This window comes from Anser anser, assembly GCF_964211835.1.
Source record: "Anser anser genome assembly, chromosome: 24".
NCBI lineage: Eukaryota > Metazoa > Chordata > Aves > Anseriformes > Anatidae > Anser > Anser anser.
This window is the reverse complement of record NC_139745.1, coordinates 6,577,664-6,597,030: the sequence shown is the minus strand read 5'-3', so window position 1 is coordinate 6,597,030 and position 19,367 is coordinate 6,577,664. Positions and strand designations below refer to the sequence as shown.

Here is a 19,367-nt window from a genome sequence, read left to right as displayed (position 1 = left end):
AAGAAAACTGGCCTTCTTTATGTGACTCAAAATCCCCCCAACCCTTTCTCTGCAAGCTTAAAATGTACCTTTTGAATAGACCTTGGTCAGGTTTTATTGAACTGCAGTGTGGGGCTGCAGTTCTCCCATTCCTCCCAGCTGCAGGAATGCTGCATCTACCCGCACCCCTGAGCTGCAGGTTTCTGTTGTATATAAAACTGTCAACTGACCTGATTTCGCCCCTGCTGAGCCTGGTTCTTTGCAGGCTGCCTAGCCCTCAGCTTTCAGGCAAACACTGTTCTTGCCTGACATTTGGGACGCAGCCTTGCTACAAAGCAGATGGAGCTAGTCCGATTTGGATGAAAGGCTCCCAATCCCGACACCTGAAGTGAACAACTCGCACCAGGGAGAGCAGCATTCAACACAATCTGTTATGCTGTTTGAAAAACAAGATAAGTCAGTTGAGGTTTCACTGCAATATTTTATTTGGGAATTTACATATACACAGGAGAGAGTAGACCGCAGAAGTCTGACTTCTTGCTCACGCTGATGAGTTTAAGCAGTTGTGTTCTACTGAAGATGAGGAAAGAAATCTGACCCACCCACTTTTTATGCCTAGATTAAAATGTCTAAAGCTAGCTGGGAAGGGGTACCAGGGTTACACAGGAACAAAAAAATATGAAAAAAGTATAAATTAGGATGTCATAGTCATTTTAAAAGTGTAAGAAAACTTGCAGTGGGCTCTCAGCCCTTGATAAGTTAACTCTCAGTTAGTTCGTTAAAAGTTAAATACATCGATACCACAGATTAGACAGAAAAGCCACTCTGAAGTGCAAGTTTCACATTCCAAACAGCTTGCCCCCACACTGTGCGAGAATCCTGCTTGCTCATGGGGGGAGGGAGAGGGGTCTTCAAAATGACTTTGGTTCCAATGAGGGTTGGCGAGCCAAGCACAGCAAGGCCTCAGCTCCAGAGAACGCTGCTCGAGGGAAGAGGTAGCAAGGCTTGCTTGCCCCGGGCTTGGGTTAAAATCCAGTTCCTCAGCACCAAACAAGGTTTCCACCCCTCTGCTAACCAAAACCCCTACTAATACTAGAGTTTAAGTGGTTCTTAAAAGGCCTGAAATTACAGGCAGTATTATTAAGTACAGATTTCCCAAGTTCCTCAGTCACACCTCTGCTAAGACCCCAGGACATTAAGTGCTACCCAGAAGCATTAGTGGAGGTTTGTGCAAGGAGGGGGTCCACCCCAGAAGTGTGCATTGACTGTGCTAAATACAGGGGAGCTCATGTTCTGGTCACTGAGGTTTCACCGTGTCTGACAGTGAAAAGGCAGAGATGGGTCTCAGTTATGGAAAGAGGTTCAGGCTGGGCAGCCAGCCAGAAAGAAAAACCCTGAATGTCTCATGGAGCAGTTTTGAAGAACAGAACAGAAGGCAAAAATGGTCACAACGCATGGGATCATTTCCACATCTGAGTGCTGAGGGACTGATTGCTTCCCTGGGCACCTCCTCCACCCATTGACTGTCCATATCCCATCATACCATTAGCTCCATAGAAGTTCATCCCAGCCATCTGCTGGGTCATCTGCAAAGGGGAGAAGAGAAGAAAGTCACGGCTATGCCAGGGAAAACGTGCCAGCCCACAGCAGCCAGCTACCCTAAAACTCTTGCTCCCCAACATATTAGCCTTAAGCAAATCCTTGTAAAAAGTTACAGCGAACACAGACTTAAACAAGGCAATAAAGCTTCATTTAAGGATACCCTAAAGGTTAGAGTCCTCTACAGTCAACCCCAAGTTAGACTTACGAAAGCAGACTCCACTCATTCTCAAGTACACACACCTTTCATATTACAGAATCCAAGGCGCCGCTGAAACATGGTGTGTGCTATTATCTGACCTTTCTTTGCTGTGCTAAGCAGCCTCTTAGAAGAGCATGCATCACCTGGTGCTAGTGCTAGTAGCACTAGAATCCTCCTGATTCACAACAGGGTTTTATAGCACCCCCTGCTATACCTCAAATCAGCCTGTGAGTCCCCAGCCCAGCTCCTTGAGCTCTGGCAAGGCACGGAACACAGATGCAGCCTGATGCTACCGCATGAACACAAACCTCCATCATTCAGCCCACACGAAGCTCTAGTTTCTATACAGGACATTAGTTTTGTCTACAAGCTTGCCATTTAGTTCCATCTCTCCTCAAATATTTACATGAAGTGAGAGTCAAGGCTTTGTTTTCCATTTTTCCCTAGATAATGGAGGATCACTACCTAGCAATTTCTCAGGTGCGTGCCCATCCATCAGGGTGAGGAAGTTCTCATTTCAGCTGATTTTACACTGATTTTTGGTCTCCACCATGAACCTTGAGACCACCGAACAAGTTACTGCTTTCAGATTCCTGCCTGCAGTATCAGCGTGCCTCACCCAGCCCCAGGAGACAGGCTATGAGAGCACAAGCAACAGGGAGATTACTGCCTGTGCCTCTCCCCTGCCCTCCATCCACCCTCGGGTCAGCAGCAGATCACCTCACCTGAGTGATGTTCCACTGAAGCTGCTGTGCTGGCTGCACACCGTAGACGGGCTGGGGAACTGCTGCCATGCCAGTCACGTAGCCAGCCTGCTGCGCAGCCATCATCCCGTTGGGAACACCGATGACAGCCGCCTGCACGTTGCCCACGTATCCGGCTGGGATGGCCATGGGGGTCACCATCCCTGCAGCCCCAGGCTGGGCCATCATTCCCACCGAGGGTGCCATCATGCCTCCCATCATGCTGCTGGAGGGGGCCACTCCTGGAAAGCTCGTGTAAGCTGCTGGGGGATACGCCATCTGAGCTGGGGCCATGAACATTGCTCCTGAAAGAGAGAAACAAAGGGAAGAAGTGTTACGCTCACTGCTGGGGCTGAAATGCTGACCTTCAAATCAAAGACTGCCGCAGCGCTCACTTGGCCATGACATCCAGGCTACGCAGCGCATTATGCTCCTCACCAGTTCTCAAGGACCACCTACACTCCCACACCCCTGCTTGTCAGCTATCAGGACACCCCCACCCACTCTGAATTAGTGTACTGCTCTATTCTGAGATCTGTTACCTTGCGCAGGCAGCTGAGGTGTTTGAGAGCCGTACAAGGAGAGGATAGAGTCTTTAGAGAGCTGCTTCTTCCCCACTTCTTCCCCTTTGCCTCCTGGCTCAGGGAAGAGGTTCAGGTTTTCAGGAACAGAACCAGCACTTCCAGACGTTGGCATAGAACCAGTGACCTGACAAGGAGACAGCACAAGTGCATCAGCTGCATTCAGCACTGAGGGAAGGTGGAGATCACTGTCTCCTCATTCAAGCATCTCTTTGGCAAACGCTGATGTTCCCTGCTTACCTTCCTGGAGTCAGAGTTCGATGTCACTGATGCAAAAAGATCAAGATCCTTCTCTAAGCTGCTAGGCCTGCCATTTGTAAGGGTGCTTGTCACGGGAGCATCTGGGAGAGAGAAAGCTGTGACGGACGGGCACACAGATGGCTCAGGCTGAGGGGCAGCCTCCTTGCCAATTAAGCAGTTTGCACATATGCCACTCAACCCAGTGACCTGACCTGTAACCTACTTCAACCAGCACACTGCCAGCTCTTCACTCTCCCTTCTGGTGAAGGGAAGGAACTGGCTTAGGACCAAGGAAGCACACTGTGCCATATCTGTCCTATTAACCTCAGAGTAGCCAGGAGCCACATGGTGTTTGGAGACCATTAAGTGCTCCTGTAATACTACAGCCACTGCACCAGCAAAAGGGAAAAAAGATGTTTCTGCTGCAGTGACCTGAGAAGGAAATCAAATACTCAAAGTTCACTAAATTCACAAGACCATAGATGGCACACAGGGGCAATTTAACAAGTGCAATAAGGCTGGAGAGGCTCTTACCAAGTCCTAGCAAGTCCATTACTGGTTCAGTAGACTTAGGAGAACTCTTTCTAGACTGCTGGGTTTCTTCTTTCTTTTGAGGCTAGGGAAAGAACACCAGAAGTCTTGTTCAAGTCTTGTTTTTACTCTGATGTATCAGAGGCTTTAAATGAGAGATTAAACCCCTTAAAAATCCTTTTTCCAGTGGACATAAATGCTTTGAAAGTGAACAGAAATTCAGAGCAAGTACTCCAAAGTTGTTTTACTGTCCTGTTTTATTGGAACCCCTCAACAAACTTAAGCATGCTCTAAACTAGGAAAAATAACAGCTCAAGTTAGAAAGCTAAGCAGGGAGTAGCTGGATTCCAATCTGCTCTGCACTGCAAGGCAGAACACATCTGCTCAGTATCCGTCTGAGCAGTGGAAAACAAGCTACCACCATTAGTGTGACTCAATGCATCCACTGCTATGACTGAGGCCTGAAAAAATGCTTCCATATGAAGCTGGAATACCTCTGTCCTGCTCCAGACAAGTCTTTACAATTGATCGATGGCCATGCCTTCTGGTCTTACCATTTTCACCTTCTCAAAGATGATAGGTTCCAGTTTTCTTTCTGATACTGGCTCATTACTCTTTTTCCATTTGTCATCCTTCTCTTTCTGTAAAGAAAAACACTGACATGAGGTCGAAGCTCACATCATGCAATAAGAACGATAGAGCTTTATGTGCTGTTAGTAACCTAAAAAGCCTCAATCTTTTGCTCATTTCAAACTCCTAGCAAGCTACCCCTCCAACAGCACAGATACATAGCTGAAGACCTACATTTGAAATTAGTCCTGCTCCGACCTTCAGAGGTCCCTTTTAACTTAAATTATTCTCTACAGAATGACTGAATCTGATTAGCCTTGTAGAAATTAGTCACTAATACAGGAAGTTTAAACCTGTTTTCATACACTCACTGCTTACTCATGAGACAGACCTACACTTAACAAGTACTCAAGCCTTCATAGAAGTGATTAGGAACTAACCCTAAATGCGTTGATGTCAATACTTCGGTCCATGTATTTCTTCTTTTCATACTTATCACGAATGAAGCCCTCCACAGCTCTGCAAGAAGCTTGTTAAAGACAAATGATTCAAGAATGGAAAATTTGAATAGCATTGTTTAACACACGGATACAAGATACAAGCTGTAGCTAAATTAATGACTGTCTAAAGAGCATTTCCAGCAGTAACTTTAAAATAATTTAGTCCTGGATCCAACTACTTTAGCTACTCAATTTTTGCTCCTTTGGACTATTCAAAGCATGACAGTGCTATAAAAGGTACACTAAATCAGGGCTTAATTCCTACTGTGCTTTTTTCTTTGATGTGTATTTACTTTGAACATCACTTAAGAGCATACGTGTCATCAGCACAAGACACAGCGGTCACATAAATGGATCTGATGCATACAAGAGCACCTCAACCACCAGCTTAAGACTAAAACTGAGAAGAGAGGTGCTCCTGCCTCTTAAGTTCACATCTGTAAAACTCCTTGCACTACCTATCTAGAAACCCTTATGTAATAGATGTAACAGAAAATTACAGCTTTGTTTTCAGAAGCATTGAATCTTTTCAGCTGTCTCCACTAAGGATCTTAAATGCTCAACCCTCCTATTTGCCACGGACTCTGAAGTGCATCTCACACAAAGCTTAGGTTGTAACACTCACGTTCCAGTTCTCCACCTTCACAGCTTAGAAACAATCCTTCTAGCTCTTCCACTTTGTTTTGTAAGCAAGTGGCCTTTGGCTAAAGCAATGCCAGAGGGTGCCTAGCTAGGAACTTGTTCTCACAGCTGATGCCCATGCACACGAAGTTAAGCCTCCTATGCAACAAGGGCAGCTACTAAGCAACAAGGTGAAAACTCTCCATGTTTCCCCAGCAGCAGAGGAAGAAAGGATACTGATCTGTTTGAGGTCGCCTGAAGTTCTCTGGCAGGAAGGCTTCGTAAAGACGATTTGCTTTTCCATTCCCCATCTCTTGCATGCACTGCAATTCAAAAGAATTCTTAAACAGTTTCACAGACATTAAAGCTCTTACACCAACATGCCAGGCTACCAAGCAAGAATCTATCCATGTTAAGTAGAAGGTGCCTGTAGACTTCTGAAGTCTGTTCTGCACATGAAAGCTATTCTTCAGGCTTTTGGTGCAAGCCTACCTGTTGGGAATCCCTGATGCAGCTGCTATGACCCCTATAGAATTAGCCAGCCCTGAGCACTGCGTTACAGTATTTTAAGGCAAAATAAGTATCACATTAGCAACCTAACATCGAACTGGAAGTCCAGTATTTGCCTTCTGGAAGCCTCAAGGAAAGGAGGTGAGCAGCAGCTACAGACAACAGCAGCCCTTAGCAGTTTTACAGAAACCTGCAAAGTGTCTGTCCTTGCTCTGTTTGCTGAGGCTGTAATTATGACATTTTCCCCTCCCAATTATCTTTTTGCTTCACTTCCCACCTCTTTGGTCTCTGAGACTTCATCACCTCCCAGCTTACAAACCCCCGCTACTACAACAATCCATTCATTTCACTTGCATTACCTGTATCTGTTCTTGTGTCCACTGGTCAAGATTGACAGATTTTACCCTGGATATATGAACTCCTAGGTTCCTGTGGATCCCAGCACAACGAATACAGATGAATACACCAATATTCCAGGATGCCCATCGTGGCCCTGCAAAGAGATAAGTGTTTCATACCAGCCAGTCAATCCGTAGTTACCTTGAGCAACTGAGAAACTGCACCAAGTGAACTGGGACTGAGGAGTCCAGGTTAGAAGTTTGAATTAGACAGCAGCAGAATGTTTAAAGATTGTCTCCCAATGACAATAGTTAGAACCAGTATTTTATTACCTCCCTCTTCCATTTTGAGAGCTCTACACAAATAATTCCAAGGGGAAGAGGGAATAAAATAAGCATTCAAACCACTCAAGACCACAAACCTTAATTTCCCCTTGCTTCAACAGTCACGGCAAAATAGGTCTGCTCCTGCTTTAACAACGGAGAACCTTTCCACTGCAATAGGATTATCTGAGAACCAGCTCCAGAATATCCACTGCTGCTCCAAGAAAAGCAGCATAAAACGTATGATTTGCATCAAGTCTTCTCTGTTGGCCTTGTGCAGGAAGATGCAGATGACTAAGGAGAGCAGCATGAAGCCCGGTGCTCTGACCCCCAGGCCAGACCCTGGCCCAGGACCGCTGAACAGTTCACTCTCCAGTTTCTACAGCTCTAAATCAGGTTCACTTTGCATGCGGCTTTCAGACAGGCAGGAGAGCTCTGAGGTGTGGAAGGGAGATCATGCCAGGGAAAAGAACCACGAGGGAAAGATTAATGAGCTGTTTTACTCACTGCAAACAGTTCTCTGAAGGAAGGCTGAAGCACATCACAGGGGGGACGAGGGGCTCCGCAGCCCAGCACAGCCCCATCCCCGGTCAGGGCCAGCACAGACCCCAGCCACTGAAACCCTCGGTCCCACCGAAGACCAGCTTTGGAAGCAGTCCTCTGCAGTGTGAGACAAGCAGGTTTAAATACAAGATAACCTGGCTGGAGCTGCCACCTGTGTGGTTAAGTCGTAGCTGGGTATCGTTGTGGCTAATGGTGCCTACAGCAAAGCCACATCCTGAGTAAGAACCAAGAGCCTCCAGCTCTGGAGCAGAACAGCTTTAACCACAGCGGATACATGAAGAGCTCCCCATTTCCCTCCACCTGTCCAGGAGCATGAGGTGCACTTTTATTGCTACAGGATAAGAAGGTCTGCTCCAAGTCAAACTTCCTTGCTGATATACCCAATTAGCACAGCTGATCTAAGAAACACTTTTAGAGGGACTACAGGCATTATGGCTGATGAGTTATTCTGCCTTTCCTTGCCATAGTTAAAATAGCAATCCTCAAAGCAAATGATACTGAAGTGGGAGGAGAAAGAGGGGGAAAGTGTAATTTCAAAGCCCGAGAAAAGCAGCACTGAATTTAACAGCCATCTAACATATCCAGGAAAGTTAAGTTTAACTCCAATTTACTGGGGAAGTCCAGAGCATCCTGAGGGATCTAACACTAATAAGGCAATCACTGGCTCATGGTCCCCTCCAAGGCAGAGACATGCAACCCCTAACGTATCCCCAGAAGAATTTCTTGCAGCTATCCAGTTTTGTGGTTTTTTTTGAAAGAGCTTTCCTGAGTTTTCTGGCCTGGCCCAACATTTATTCCTGCCTTTTCACTAGAAGTGATCCTTTGGAAAGGCACTGGTTTAATGATGCTGATCAAAGTCATTTCCCTGCCTAGGAACAGCTCTTGGTGAACACCTTATAAAAGCATCCTCTTGACTGCAACTTAATGTGTTACATCTACCCAAGTCTAGAAGTGATTAAATAAAAGGAGAGGTCCATCCTATTAGCATCACCTCAGCATGCCAGTCAAAGAAACGCATGGAAATAAATGGTCTGCGGTTTGCTCAGCATTATGCTTGTAGCCCACTGAGCTAAAGCCAGAAACTCCGATCCTCCATTTGATTTATTCGGTAGCATTCTCTCCCAGACAGACCCTGTCTCATCTTAACTGCTCCTGAAAGCTATAATATGGGAGACTGATGGTAGGATTAAGCATGAGATTCAAGGTTAGATTTAAACTCTAGATATATTTAGCTTTTATAGGACTAAAAGGATTAATAGTCAGCTAGATACTGCATCAGGGTTATAGTAATCAGCTCAAGTTTGTCACATGGGCTAGTTCAAGCCCCTGCAACCTCCTACCCTGTGACACAGGATGAGAGTGACTCAATGGTGCTGTGACACCCATCCTGCGTTGGTGTCACCCCAGCTGTGATGCAGGACCTGAAACAGCAAGGGCTGAGTGCTGAGATAACAGCTGGCCATCGCTGCAGCTGGTAGGTGCCACTCTGGGAGACACCGCTGTAGAAGCAGCTCCATTATACTAGCTAACATTTAAACAGAGGATTTCTGAAAGCCTCCCAGCAGCTAGCACTTGGTGGTAAATGCAGATATTACACAATGAAGGGCAGTTCTCCTCCATGAGGGCTGTCCCAGCAGTACTTGCAGTGCCAAGAAGTGCCGTGAGGAGGACTTCAGACCAACAGAGCAGAAGAGAGGTCAGAATTTTGGCAATGTGGGGCTGTTCCTGTGGCCTGAGCCAGGAGGAAGGTGGTGACCCCACAAGTTGAGCAGTCTGCTCACGGACATGTGGGTGTGCAGCAGGTACTCGGACAGCTCTGAAACACTGCCTGAGGTCTCTCAAAGAGGAACAAGACACAACTACGCCCCTCCAGAGTAAAAAGCTGCTTTAAGATAAGCAGCTGCACAAGAGGCAGCAGCAGAAGGTTGACACAGCAAGACCACACGCAACAGGCAAGAGGAGCTCCTGAATAATCAGTGATGAGCAGAGCAAGCAGTAGCAACGAGACAAATGAAGTTTGCCCAGCTATCAGAGCCCAAATAGCTCTGTGATGGTTGAAACTACCACTTGGCACCCCGGGCAGCAGGGAAGGTTACAGGGCTGTTTCTAGAGGCAGGGTTACCCCATGTGAGATGGCCGGTGCTGGCCGGGCTGCTGAGGAAGCAGTGGGTGAAGCCCCAAGGCCCTGGTCGGCCCAAATTAGGGGTGCCAGCCCAGCCACACGCATACCTTTACCAGGCCTTCAGCTTCGCTACCTAGTGCCCCCGACCTTAAAGCCAAAACAATGTTTTCACTGCTTTGTTTCTCAAGAAGTGTTTAGTCTCAAGGGCGAGGGGGAGGCCGGCCTTGGTGCCGATGTAAACAAGGCTCCCACTTCCCCCTTTTGAGGCCGCAGCAAAGGAGCTCGCTCTAGAAATCGCATGAGGAAGCGCCCAGAGAGATCTGGCAGGGGAGATTTTTGTGCAGTCATTTCCCCATGGTTTCACATGCTATTTTCAAGGTGACTGACTTGCAGAAAGCCCCAGGTGAAGGTATTTACAGAAGCAAGTTCAGTCATATGTTACAGCACTGAACTTCCCGAAAACTAAACTGAGCTGAAAATTGCACAGCAGTTAAAGCAACTGAGCACTGACAGAAGAGGCAGAACACTTTTGTAAAAGCCACAGGCACAATTTCTCAGAGAAAAATGCCTTTTAGATCAGTAAGCCACTTGAGAGAACACCACCAGCATTCAACAGCACTGCTGGAGCCGCCAGAGGCCTCATCTCCCCCCGAGGCCTTCGGACACTCATGAGGGCCCAGGACACCACAGGGAGCATTCTGCCCTCCAGGTTCCTTGAATCACAAAAATCGAGCCCTCATAGACCAAAGGTTTTAAGGCACAGCTCACAGAAGCATTTGGCTTATTAAACCAGTAGAAAGAAACATGAAAGAAATTGGTCCTTGCATGAATACACTCACTAACATCATAAAAATAGTTCCCTTTAGGCTGGCATCCGCACAGCTACCAGATGGCTTTAGAGCTTGAGGCCCAAATGAAAACTCACTTTCCATATGCAAAACTGAAGTTTGCTGCAATGACAACCAGCACCAGACACGCAAGCCTGGTGCTGCGCTCACTCCTTTCAGTATTATACTGAATTTTAACATCCATGGAAAGCAAAGCAAGTTCCTTGGCACTAACCAGAGCTGGGCATCACTTGCTCGGTTCTGATTAATCACACATTAATCTGCACACTGCCTCAGATACGCACAAACCCTTCCTGGAGAAGGCCATTTGCAGATGAACAAGAGATTAAAGGAAAAGGCAGTTTTGAAGAAGAACTGGATATTAATCAAAGCATATTCAAGAGCTTGGCTATGCACTCAGTTCCAGCACAATATTAAGGCTGGATGAGACCACCTTCGGGTATATTCCTAGCCTGAGAATGGTTGCAGAGAGATCCCAGTCAGCTGTCACTTAAGAAAGCTGTACTGGATGCCTGACAGGGCATTTCTAAAGGGGGATGTGCCCACAGCCAGAACAGACTAGGGAGCTATATGCGAGAAACTCTGCTGCCCAGTCAGTGCTTCCATGAGCTGGTTTCATGGCCTGTTTTATATCCCAGCATGTCAAAATAAACACTGCATACCAGGCTGCCCATACCAGCTTAAGTTAGCACCCACGACTGAATCATTAATGCCTACAAGGACTGTCTGAATGATCTGCCCTTGGTGAAAAGGCTCTGAATTCCCTTTAAAACCCAAGCCCAGCTTGGCTAGCACACACCACACTGTAGCCACTTGCTGAAAGTTCACACCCTGGAGTGCTTTTAATCAAGGAAACCCAAGGGGATTCACTCCTCATCCTTTCAGACATTACATTTTGGCTCAAGCTACTTGTGCAAGTTCCTTTAGTAATAACCCTCCAGAAGGCATTTAAAAATAAAACAGAAATTGGCTGCAAAGCCACTGCTCTTTTGAGAAGGGGGGGGGGGGGGGGGGTGTCAGGGAAAAATAGATGCTTTCACAGGCAGGAAGGAGAGTGCACAGCTATTCAAAGCCTAATGAAATATTCTTGGTGCAAACAATCATTTGACTTGCAGGCAATCCAGCAAAAGCCCAGCTGTAACTGGGAAGTGTGCCTGCCAGGCCCATTGATCCCAGCTAACACTACTACATGTGTTGAGCTCCGGCATGGTACAACCACCCCCTCTGCACACACAGGGCAAGGGGATGTGGGAAATGCTCCTTGGAGAGGTGTAGTCCCAGTGAGATGACATCCACATCCTCTCCTACAAGCCTTCACCAGCACTTGGAAATTTCTCACTGAGTCAAAGTTGAAAAGCCCTACTTTTTGCAGAGCCAAATGAGGAAATAGCCAAGTATCCAAGAACTTCCTTTGACTTGTGGTTTCCTTATTCTGGAAAGAGATTGCTTAATGACTTACTGAAATTCATTCCATTCATAGAGAAGCTATGACAAAAGCTGTGTTACAAAACAGCTTCCTCTCCTCTCGACTGTAGATGTCTGTTCTGCAGTCAAGTGTTCAGATTATCTGGGGAAAACAAGGTAAACTCTGCTGGCAAGTGAAAAAGACAGTTAAACTTAACTTCAAGATCTCTTGATTATGTCAGGTAGCTATTAACACATGCAAATTAGTGGCCTTTTTTTTGGTGTTTGTTTTTCCAAATAAAGGCCTGCTGCAGTACCTACAGGCCTTAGCCGTTCTTCGCATGAAAAAGGAAGAGCCAGAGGCACCTACAGTGGTTGAGAATATTGCTCCAGACAACAGCTTGGAGCTTCGCCTTTAAATTCTTCTTAGCTATGTTATCAGCAACCATGTACTGTTTCCGCAAACCACAGTGTTTACAACAGGCACCTTACTGGCCAACTCAGATCAAGCAGAATGCTGCTGGCTCAGTTCTCTCCAGGGCAGGTTATGAAGCCTCTGCAGTTTACCCGAAATGCCTACTGTCCAAGCGCCTGGTGGCTTTGAAGGCAGTCACATAGCAGAATTTGACCTGTTGTCCCCAGAACACCAGATCTAACAATGAGCAGTGGTAAGCCTGCAGAAGAAGCTTTCAACCCAAGTCTTATCATTGTCACCATCTTGCTCTCTGAAGAGGTGCTGCGACGATACAGACGCAGAGCAAAGCAGAGGAAATTGAAATGGATGCTGCGAACAGCAGGGTGGGTTCTTCCTGCTGTTTTAAGGAAGGGATGTTTATTGCTTCAGTAGATAAACCATGAAAGCAACAATTTCAAGCAGATGCTATACTAAGACTCTATGCTAGACAACTGGTTAACATTACCAATGCTGATGGCAACACCACCTAACAATATATAAAATCAGTGAAGTCCCATGGCACCCTATGTTTTCTGTGGAGGTCAGCACAGGAGTCCTAACAGAGATGGTCAACATCAAAGAACAGGACATCAGTGTTCCTGAGACTTGATAATAAATGAATGGTCACTGGGGTCTGGCCAAAGCCACACACAGGTCAGCCTAGGAGTTGCTAGTGTAAAAGCAACAGCTTTATTTCAAGGAGGCTTGAATCACCGTGAAATGCTAAAAAAAATTAGGTAGTAAACAAGCCCTGTTTTTCAGGCAATTCAGCTTTGAATTTTTCTACCATCAAGTCTGCTCATGCAGCTGTATTTTTTAATATTTAGATTCCATTTAGATTTTTGAGTTTGGAGATCTGGAGTCAAAGCCCTTACTGTAGCTCCTGACATAGCAGTCAGCTTCTGGGCTGCTTTTTGCTACAATGCGAACCTGTTCTAGAAATGAACTCCACAATCCATCACCAAAAAAGACCTGATATTCATAACAAAAGGGCATAATCTGGCCAGCACGGAAATGTATAGTTTGACAATAGCAGAGGTGAGCAGTTTACCTGGGCACTGAAAGGCCAAACGGCACAGGCAAATCCAGCTTCACAGTCAAAGGAAGCTCTGATCCGAGACAGTTTCTCTCAAAAGCTCAAGCTTTTCTGCCCTAGATTTCCTGGGACACATAAAGTAATCACTATTCTGCACCAACCTGAAGGGGACTACATGCAGCTATTCTTGCTTCTCTAGCTTGTTTTGATAGCCTACTTGTATTTTAGAAGATGAGTTACCTTTAAACCAGAGGCATTTTCTGAAGAGGCTGGCACAAGCTCCTGAGTGTTTGCTACCTTATATAATTTATCTGGCAGTTACTATAGGAACAAACTTCCACTGAAGTTGCAGCTATGACTGGAGAATCACATGGCATTTTTGGACCCTTAATTTACACCCTTTGCTGTAGCAGCCACTCACCACACTTTGGCTCTCCACAGATGGGTCGATATAGCTGGTAGAGAACAACAACAGCATTAAAATAGACACGGTTTGCCAAGATGCCCTCTACTCAGAGGATTATCTTTGTTATCTATTTCTGTCAGATACAGAGACTTGCATCTCTGTGACTCAGCTCTGCATATCTTTTCTTAAAGGATTTCTTCAAGTAACTCTTTACTAATCAGAAGCCAATTCCAGAGTAAGTCCCTCTCAAAAGGAGGATGCTTTTTGCCAGGTGGGCAGCTTGGATGGGAAGTTAGAGCAACCTACCTCACGCAGGAGAGCACAGGGGTCAGGCTCCCAGTTTGAGCTGGGTTCCCTCGCAGGCAGGGTCCCACACCACAGCAGCACCACTCAGACCCCCCAGGACAAAGACCACTGAAGGATAAAGCAAGTCTCACGGGCAAAGTTCATTTCATCTTCCTCTCAGCCCTGACTTCTCAACCCGGTGTTCTTCAGTAGAACACTGCAAAAGCAGCAGCTCTCGATATGATAACTGCAGAATATTATGACCACAGCTAAAAATTAAAATGAGTATTCATACAAAGATACATGCACCCCTTCAGGCGAGCTTCCATTAAGCAAGCTTCTCCTAATACAAGATTTCTAAGGCAAGCTGAGAAGCTTTAGACCTACAGCTCTGATTTTTGAAGCTGACTGCAGGCAAACAGCATGCAGCGCTATCCACTGCTCCCTTTTCCCATGATTTTTCATGACACTTGTTTTAGACAAGTATTTCAGAAGTTACTCTTCACATTGCTTTTACCGAAAAAAGTCACCTGTGATTCAATAGCTTTCCTCTGCTGATGGAGGATTTGAGTCACAGCAGATTTTATGTTGAGTATTAGCAACATGCTTCATATTAGTACTAGTTTGGCTGGATTAAACCAACTGCAACATCACTAACCCCCATTTTACTGGAGGTCACCCTTCCTGAAGCGTACCTGCTGTAGCCACAAGCTTCTTATCCTACCCTTCCTGTTTGCCAACCGCTTCCTATCCCATCCAGTACTTAACTGCCTCTTCACAGGTAATTGCAAAGTTCCGCCCCTCTTTCAGAAACAACTGCTTGAAGCATTAGATCAGGGTTCAGGTTGCGTTCAGGAACAAACAGCTTTCCGTCAAACCACTCAGGTTACAAGAAGGGGTTGATTTGGGCATGGCAGCTCTCACAAGACACAAGGGACAGAGGGAAGAGTCAGACAAACCAGGAGGAGCACAGGGCAACCTTAAGTGATGAACAGCTAGAGCAGTCCTCGCTGGTGCTCCCTGGAGGAACTGGTTCTGGTGCCAGCGAAACCGGGTCCAAGGAGCCTGTTGGATAGATAGGACTGGAAGAGCAGAGGGGAACAGTTTGGGAGAAGGAGAAAATCAAACAGAATTAGCTGTATGTTGCACTGGTTCAGCACAGAGCTTTAAAGTCAGAAACGCAGAGAAGACTCCAGTTAATTTAAGTATTACTCAACACAAGACTGTTTCCACTTACTGGAAGACATCTGAGGTCAAGACCAATTTTCCTGATTACACCACATCCCTCCTGCACCTACGTCACAGCTCCAGCCTCCGGGCTCACGCTGGTGTTCGGCAGCCTGGCTTCTGACAAACGGTCAGTGCAGTCAGACTGCCTGACAGCCCCGACATCCTACACACGTGAAACCCCAGCTGCTCTCAGAAGGCCCCTTCCACAAGAAACGCACCTGTAGAAAGGATCCCACTCACCAACAGCTTGTTTCTCTTTTAAGGATTGCACTCCAGCAACTCATACCGCAGCAAAGGCCTTCAAATAAAGCGGATTATGATAATTCAGTTCCTCCAGTTTCTAGTGAAGACATCCACCCTTCCGCCTTAGCCACGCCGGGTAGTCCTGAGGAGAGCTGTGCCATCGCAGGTGGTGCTAGGACTCCACACAGGAACACCGCTTTGATCATTACAATTAGTATCCTGATAGCATCACGTGAAAACCTGTGATAGTGCTTGCAAGGATAAATCTGCTGTTCTGTTTGTGCCTAACATTGCCAGATGATGTCCTAAAGGCTGCCACCGAGATCAAGCCTGGTTTGTTCAAGCACTGGAAGACCCTTCTCATATACACTGAAGTCTTCACTCAAGCTCAGCTGCCAGAAAGCAGCCTAGCCATGCTCTGCTTCAGCACCAGACACACTCACCTGTCCATTGCCTTTGATCAGACTGCCCACTTTACCCGCAGTTAACACTGACAGAAGCTTTGCAATGGAAAGAGGAAGAAGCAGGGTAGAGATCTCGCCCACTTCCTCCAAAACAAGAGCCTCGAAGCACTGCACACTGTTTGTTGTTGCAGAAGCAACCCACCCTGAGCTTGTTTTCCCAGTTTCCCTGTCTTTTTTTTTTTTGCCTCCAACAACTTAGCCCTGGCCATGGGCAGCTGTGTGAAGCCCCGAGGGAAGCCGCTGTGCTCACACTTCTCCTTTCACTCTTACTGTGTGGCTCTTACAGGACAGCTGCGCAGAAGCAAAGCCTTGGAAGGAGTAATGTGTGCTGAGGAAGTCACTTGAATCCCAAACACACGAGGGAAGAAGGGCCCAGACTGATGCTGAGGTCTCTGTAGAGGTACGGAATCAGGTGGGTACGTGCAGTTACTGCAGCTGACACCTGCAGGTACCGAAGTCTCATTTCTGTATGTAGAAGTAGAAAAAATACAGTAATGGAACCCAGCAGGCAGTTAGGTCATTGGGAACAGGCATAATGGAAGTGTGGGTGGCATCTGAACAGTCTCTGCTTATGTGTCATGCTAGCTTTGAAACGCACAGATCAAGCAGCAAAACACTACAGATCCGGTAAGTTCGGCATAAAAACAGAGTCAAAAGCCAGTGTTTTATTGTAGCACTGCCTTCACAGGTGCTGGGGGAGCCGCCAGGTTCTTACTCTGCCCTCAGCTTTGTTGAAACTTGCCCAGAGATCCTTATGACCTTGAACACGAGCTGTCCGACACAGGAGGAGCAGGCAAGAAGTGCCACCTGCCTCCAGCCACCCCCAACAGCATTAACGAAGTGACCCAGTTCCAGCGGTGACCTTGGCGAATGCCTGCTCCCAACACAGAGCTGCAGCACCAACATCTGCAGCTAACCAAGGACACAAAGCCTGCTCGAAGTGCATTGCAACGCCTCGCACATAAAAGTTGAACTTTTGCAAGAAAGATGATGATTTTGGTCATCAGTATCTCCGTATACACGCATCCTGCTCAAACCTCAGCTGGCACAGCCAGAGTTGCAGTCGCCTAAAGCCATAAAACAGCCAACTGCACAGAAGCACTGCCGTTCTTTCAGGTAGCACTGGAAATGTTGAGGAAAACCATCTGGAGCCAGCAAGCGCCACGCGGTCTCATTAGTGCAGACCTGCACAGAGTTTTCGTTATTAAGCCGTATATCAAATGAAACGTGCTCTTTACTCTGCACACTTACAAGCACACTGCAGCAGCAAGCACGACCATCAGGCCTTCTTTGCTGTTGCTGCAAGCCAGCTCCAGCAACTTGCTGGGGGGGGCACCAGAGAAAGCCACAACAGAAGCACAAAACACGATGCTTTGGCTGGCACCTGGCTGGCGAGCTCGCTGGGCACAGCCTGCCGCAGCCAGGAGCTCTCCAGACTGCGCTCACGTCTCCACGAGTCTCATTAGGATAGTGGAACATTATTTTACCAAGCAGGACGCAGTACAACAGCAGCCTGTTCCTCCAGACAGGTCTCAGGTGTTTTCACAGACACAAGCAGCTTAAGGCTTTGGTGGTAAGGCTTAACTGTACGCTTTGACTTAAGAACTAGTGCCAGGAATACTGCATTTCCAGGATACACTGTCAACAGGAGCAGCTACATAACAGTACCACAACGAGTAACCAGGAACCGTGATGAGAACGTGTCCCTGCTGTGTACGTTACTGTCTCACGCCTCAGAAGACGAGATAAGACAGCTATTTGTGCCCTTGGTGCTGGCATTAGGAGCCACGAGATAAGAGACTCGCAGGCAGTAACGTTCAGCTCCCTGCCAGCGGGGCTGTGACCGACCTGTGGGGTCGAGCAGAGCCAGGTGGAGGTGTGAGGGGCTGCCAAACCAAACTGCTACTACCAGGGTACTGCTTTTGGGGCTTCCTCCCTGACAACCTGCTGATAGCCCGTTATAGGGAGCAGAAGGGTGGCAGAGCAGGCAGGTGAGGCACAGCAGCCGAGGGCACAGCTTCACAGCACCCTTTTAATGCTGTTCAGCACTCGGCAGCTTTTAGAGGTCACACTGCAGCTCCTGGACACTGATGGACACAGAGACCCCCCCCCTTCAACTCGAGCTCATTTATTGGGGCTGTTTGGAGACAAGCCTCAAGTCCCAGCCTCCAAACCACTATAAGAGCTCATTAAAACAGGATTTTAAGTATGCACAGGTGTACCTTTAACCCTTTCGCTACGGGAAACGCTGCTTCCCCAGCAGCAAGCTGCAGGAAGGCTCCAACATCGCAGGGGGCCGAGTCGGGGCCGTGCCTCCCCTCTGCCTTCTGGTACACCGACACCCCCCGGCTGCCCCCAGCAATGGCGGGAAGAAAGCACGACGAGGTGACCCCCCCCCCCCGTGTCCCTTCGTGTCCCCCCCGAGGTCACCCCCAGCCCCCCCACCAACCCCCCCACCGCCAGCACCACGCCGTGCCCACGCTCCGCGGTTTCTCCCCCCAGACACCGGAGGCCGCCGAGCTCCCGTCCCCGGGCCTCAGGCCGGGCTCTGCAGCCAAATCCGTGGGTTTTTTTTTTCTTTCCCTTTTTTTAGCTTTAATTTTTTATTACCCTTGCCTAACCCCCCCCCCCATACACCCCCCATTCACCGCCCCACCGGGGCAGCGCTCCCCCCAGCCTCCCCCCCCACTCCCGGCCCCGCCTCCCCCCTCCCGTTACCGGTCCCGTTACCGTTCCCAGACCCACCCCCCCACCCCCGGGATCACCGGGAGGAGGAGGAGGAGGACGGCGGCAGCACGGCCCGCCGCCGCCGCCGGTACCTTTGGCCTGGCAGTCGGCGCAGTACTTGTTGGCCTCGTCCAGCAGCAGCCCGGCCAGCACGGCCTGGTACCGCTCCACGTCGCGCACCGACTTCCCCGTCATGGCGCGGCCGCCGCTGCCCGCCCGCGGGTCACGGCGCCGCCGGGCCCCCGCCGCTTCCTGCTTCCGGTCGCCGGTAGTGGGCGGGGCTTCCCCGGGGAGGAGCCAATGGGAGGCAGCGCGCGCGTTTTAACACCTCCTTCGTCCCCGCCCCCTCGCTCTGTGCCCCGGCGCTGATTCGCTGAGGGAGCGTCGCGGCCCCGAGGGAGCCAATGGGAGGGAAGGGAGGGGGGGAGCGGGGGAGGCATGAATGGGCAGGGTCACGTGACGGGCTGGGAAGGGGCGGGGGAGGGAGTGGGGGGGCGGGGAGTGAATGGAGGGGGCGGGGGGTGAGTGGGGGGGGCGGGGGGTGGATGGGGGCGGGGGGCCGGGGGAGAGGGGGCTGGGGGGGGTTGGGGGGGCTGGGGGGTTTGGCTGGGGGTGGGGGGGTGCGGTTGGCTGGGGGAATCGGGGGGCTTAGTGGGGCAGGGAGTGAATGGGGGCGGTTGGTTTGGGGGGGCGGGGGCTTTGGGGGGGGCTGCGGGTTTGGCTGGGGGTGGGGGGGTGCAAGGGAGGTGTGGGGGTGGTTGGCTGGGGGGAGCTGGGGGGAGCAGGGGGCCTTGGGGGGGCGTGGGAGCATAGGGGGACGTGGGGGCTTGGGGGCGACTGGGGGGG

The 19,367-nt window shown here is 48.9% G+C and overlaps 1 protein-coding gene across 1 annotated transcript; it reads right to left on the bottom strand.

Annotated features, from left to right (window-relative positions):
• Positions 1-440: 440 nt before the first annotated feature.
• Positions 441-18,819, bottom strand: SMAP2 (small ArfGAP2). Its single transcript, XM_083809846.1, has 10 exons — positions 18,614-18,819; positions 6,436-6,569; positions 5,804-5,889; positions 4,886-4,964; positions 4,430-4,516; positions 3,879-3,960; positions 3,345-3,445; positions 3,066-3,231; positions 2,506-2,828; positions 441-1,565 (listed from the first exon to the last, which is right to left on the bottom strand). Exons 1-10 carry the CDS (start codon positions 18,714-18,716, stop codon positions 1,440-1,442), a joined length of 1,287 nt encoding a protein of 428 aa, XP_083665972.1. The 5' UTR covers positions 18,717-18,819; the 3' UTR covers positions 441-1,439.
• Between the last annotated feature and the right edge of the window lie 548 nt (positions 18,820-19,367).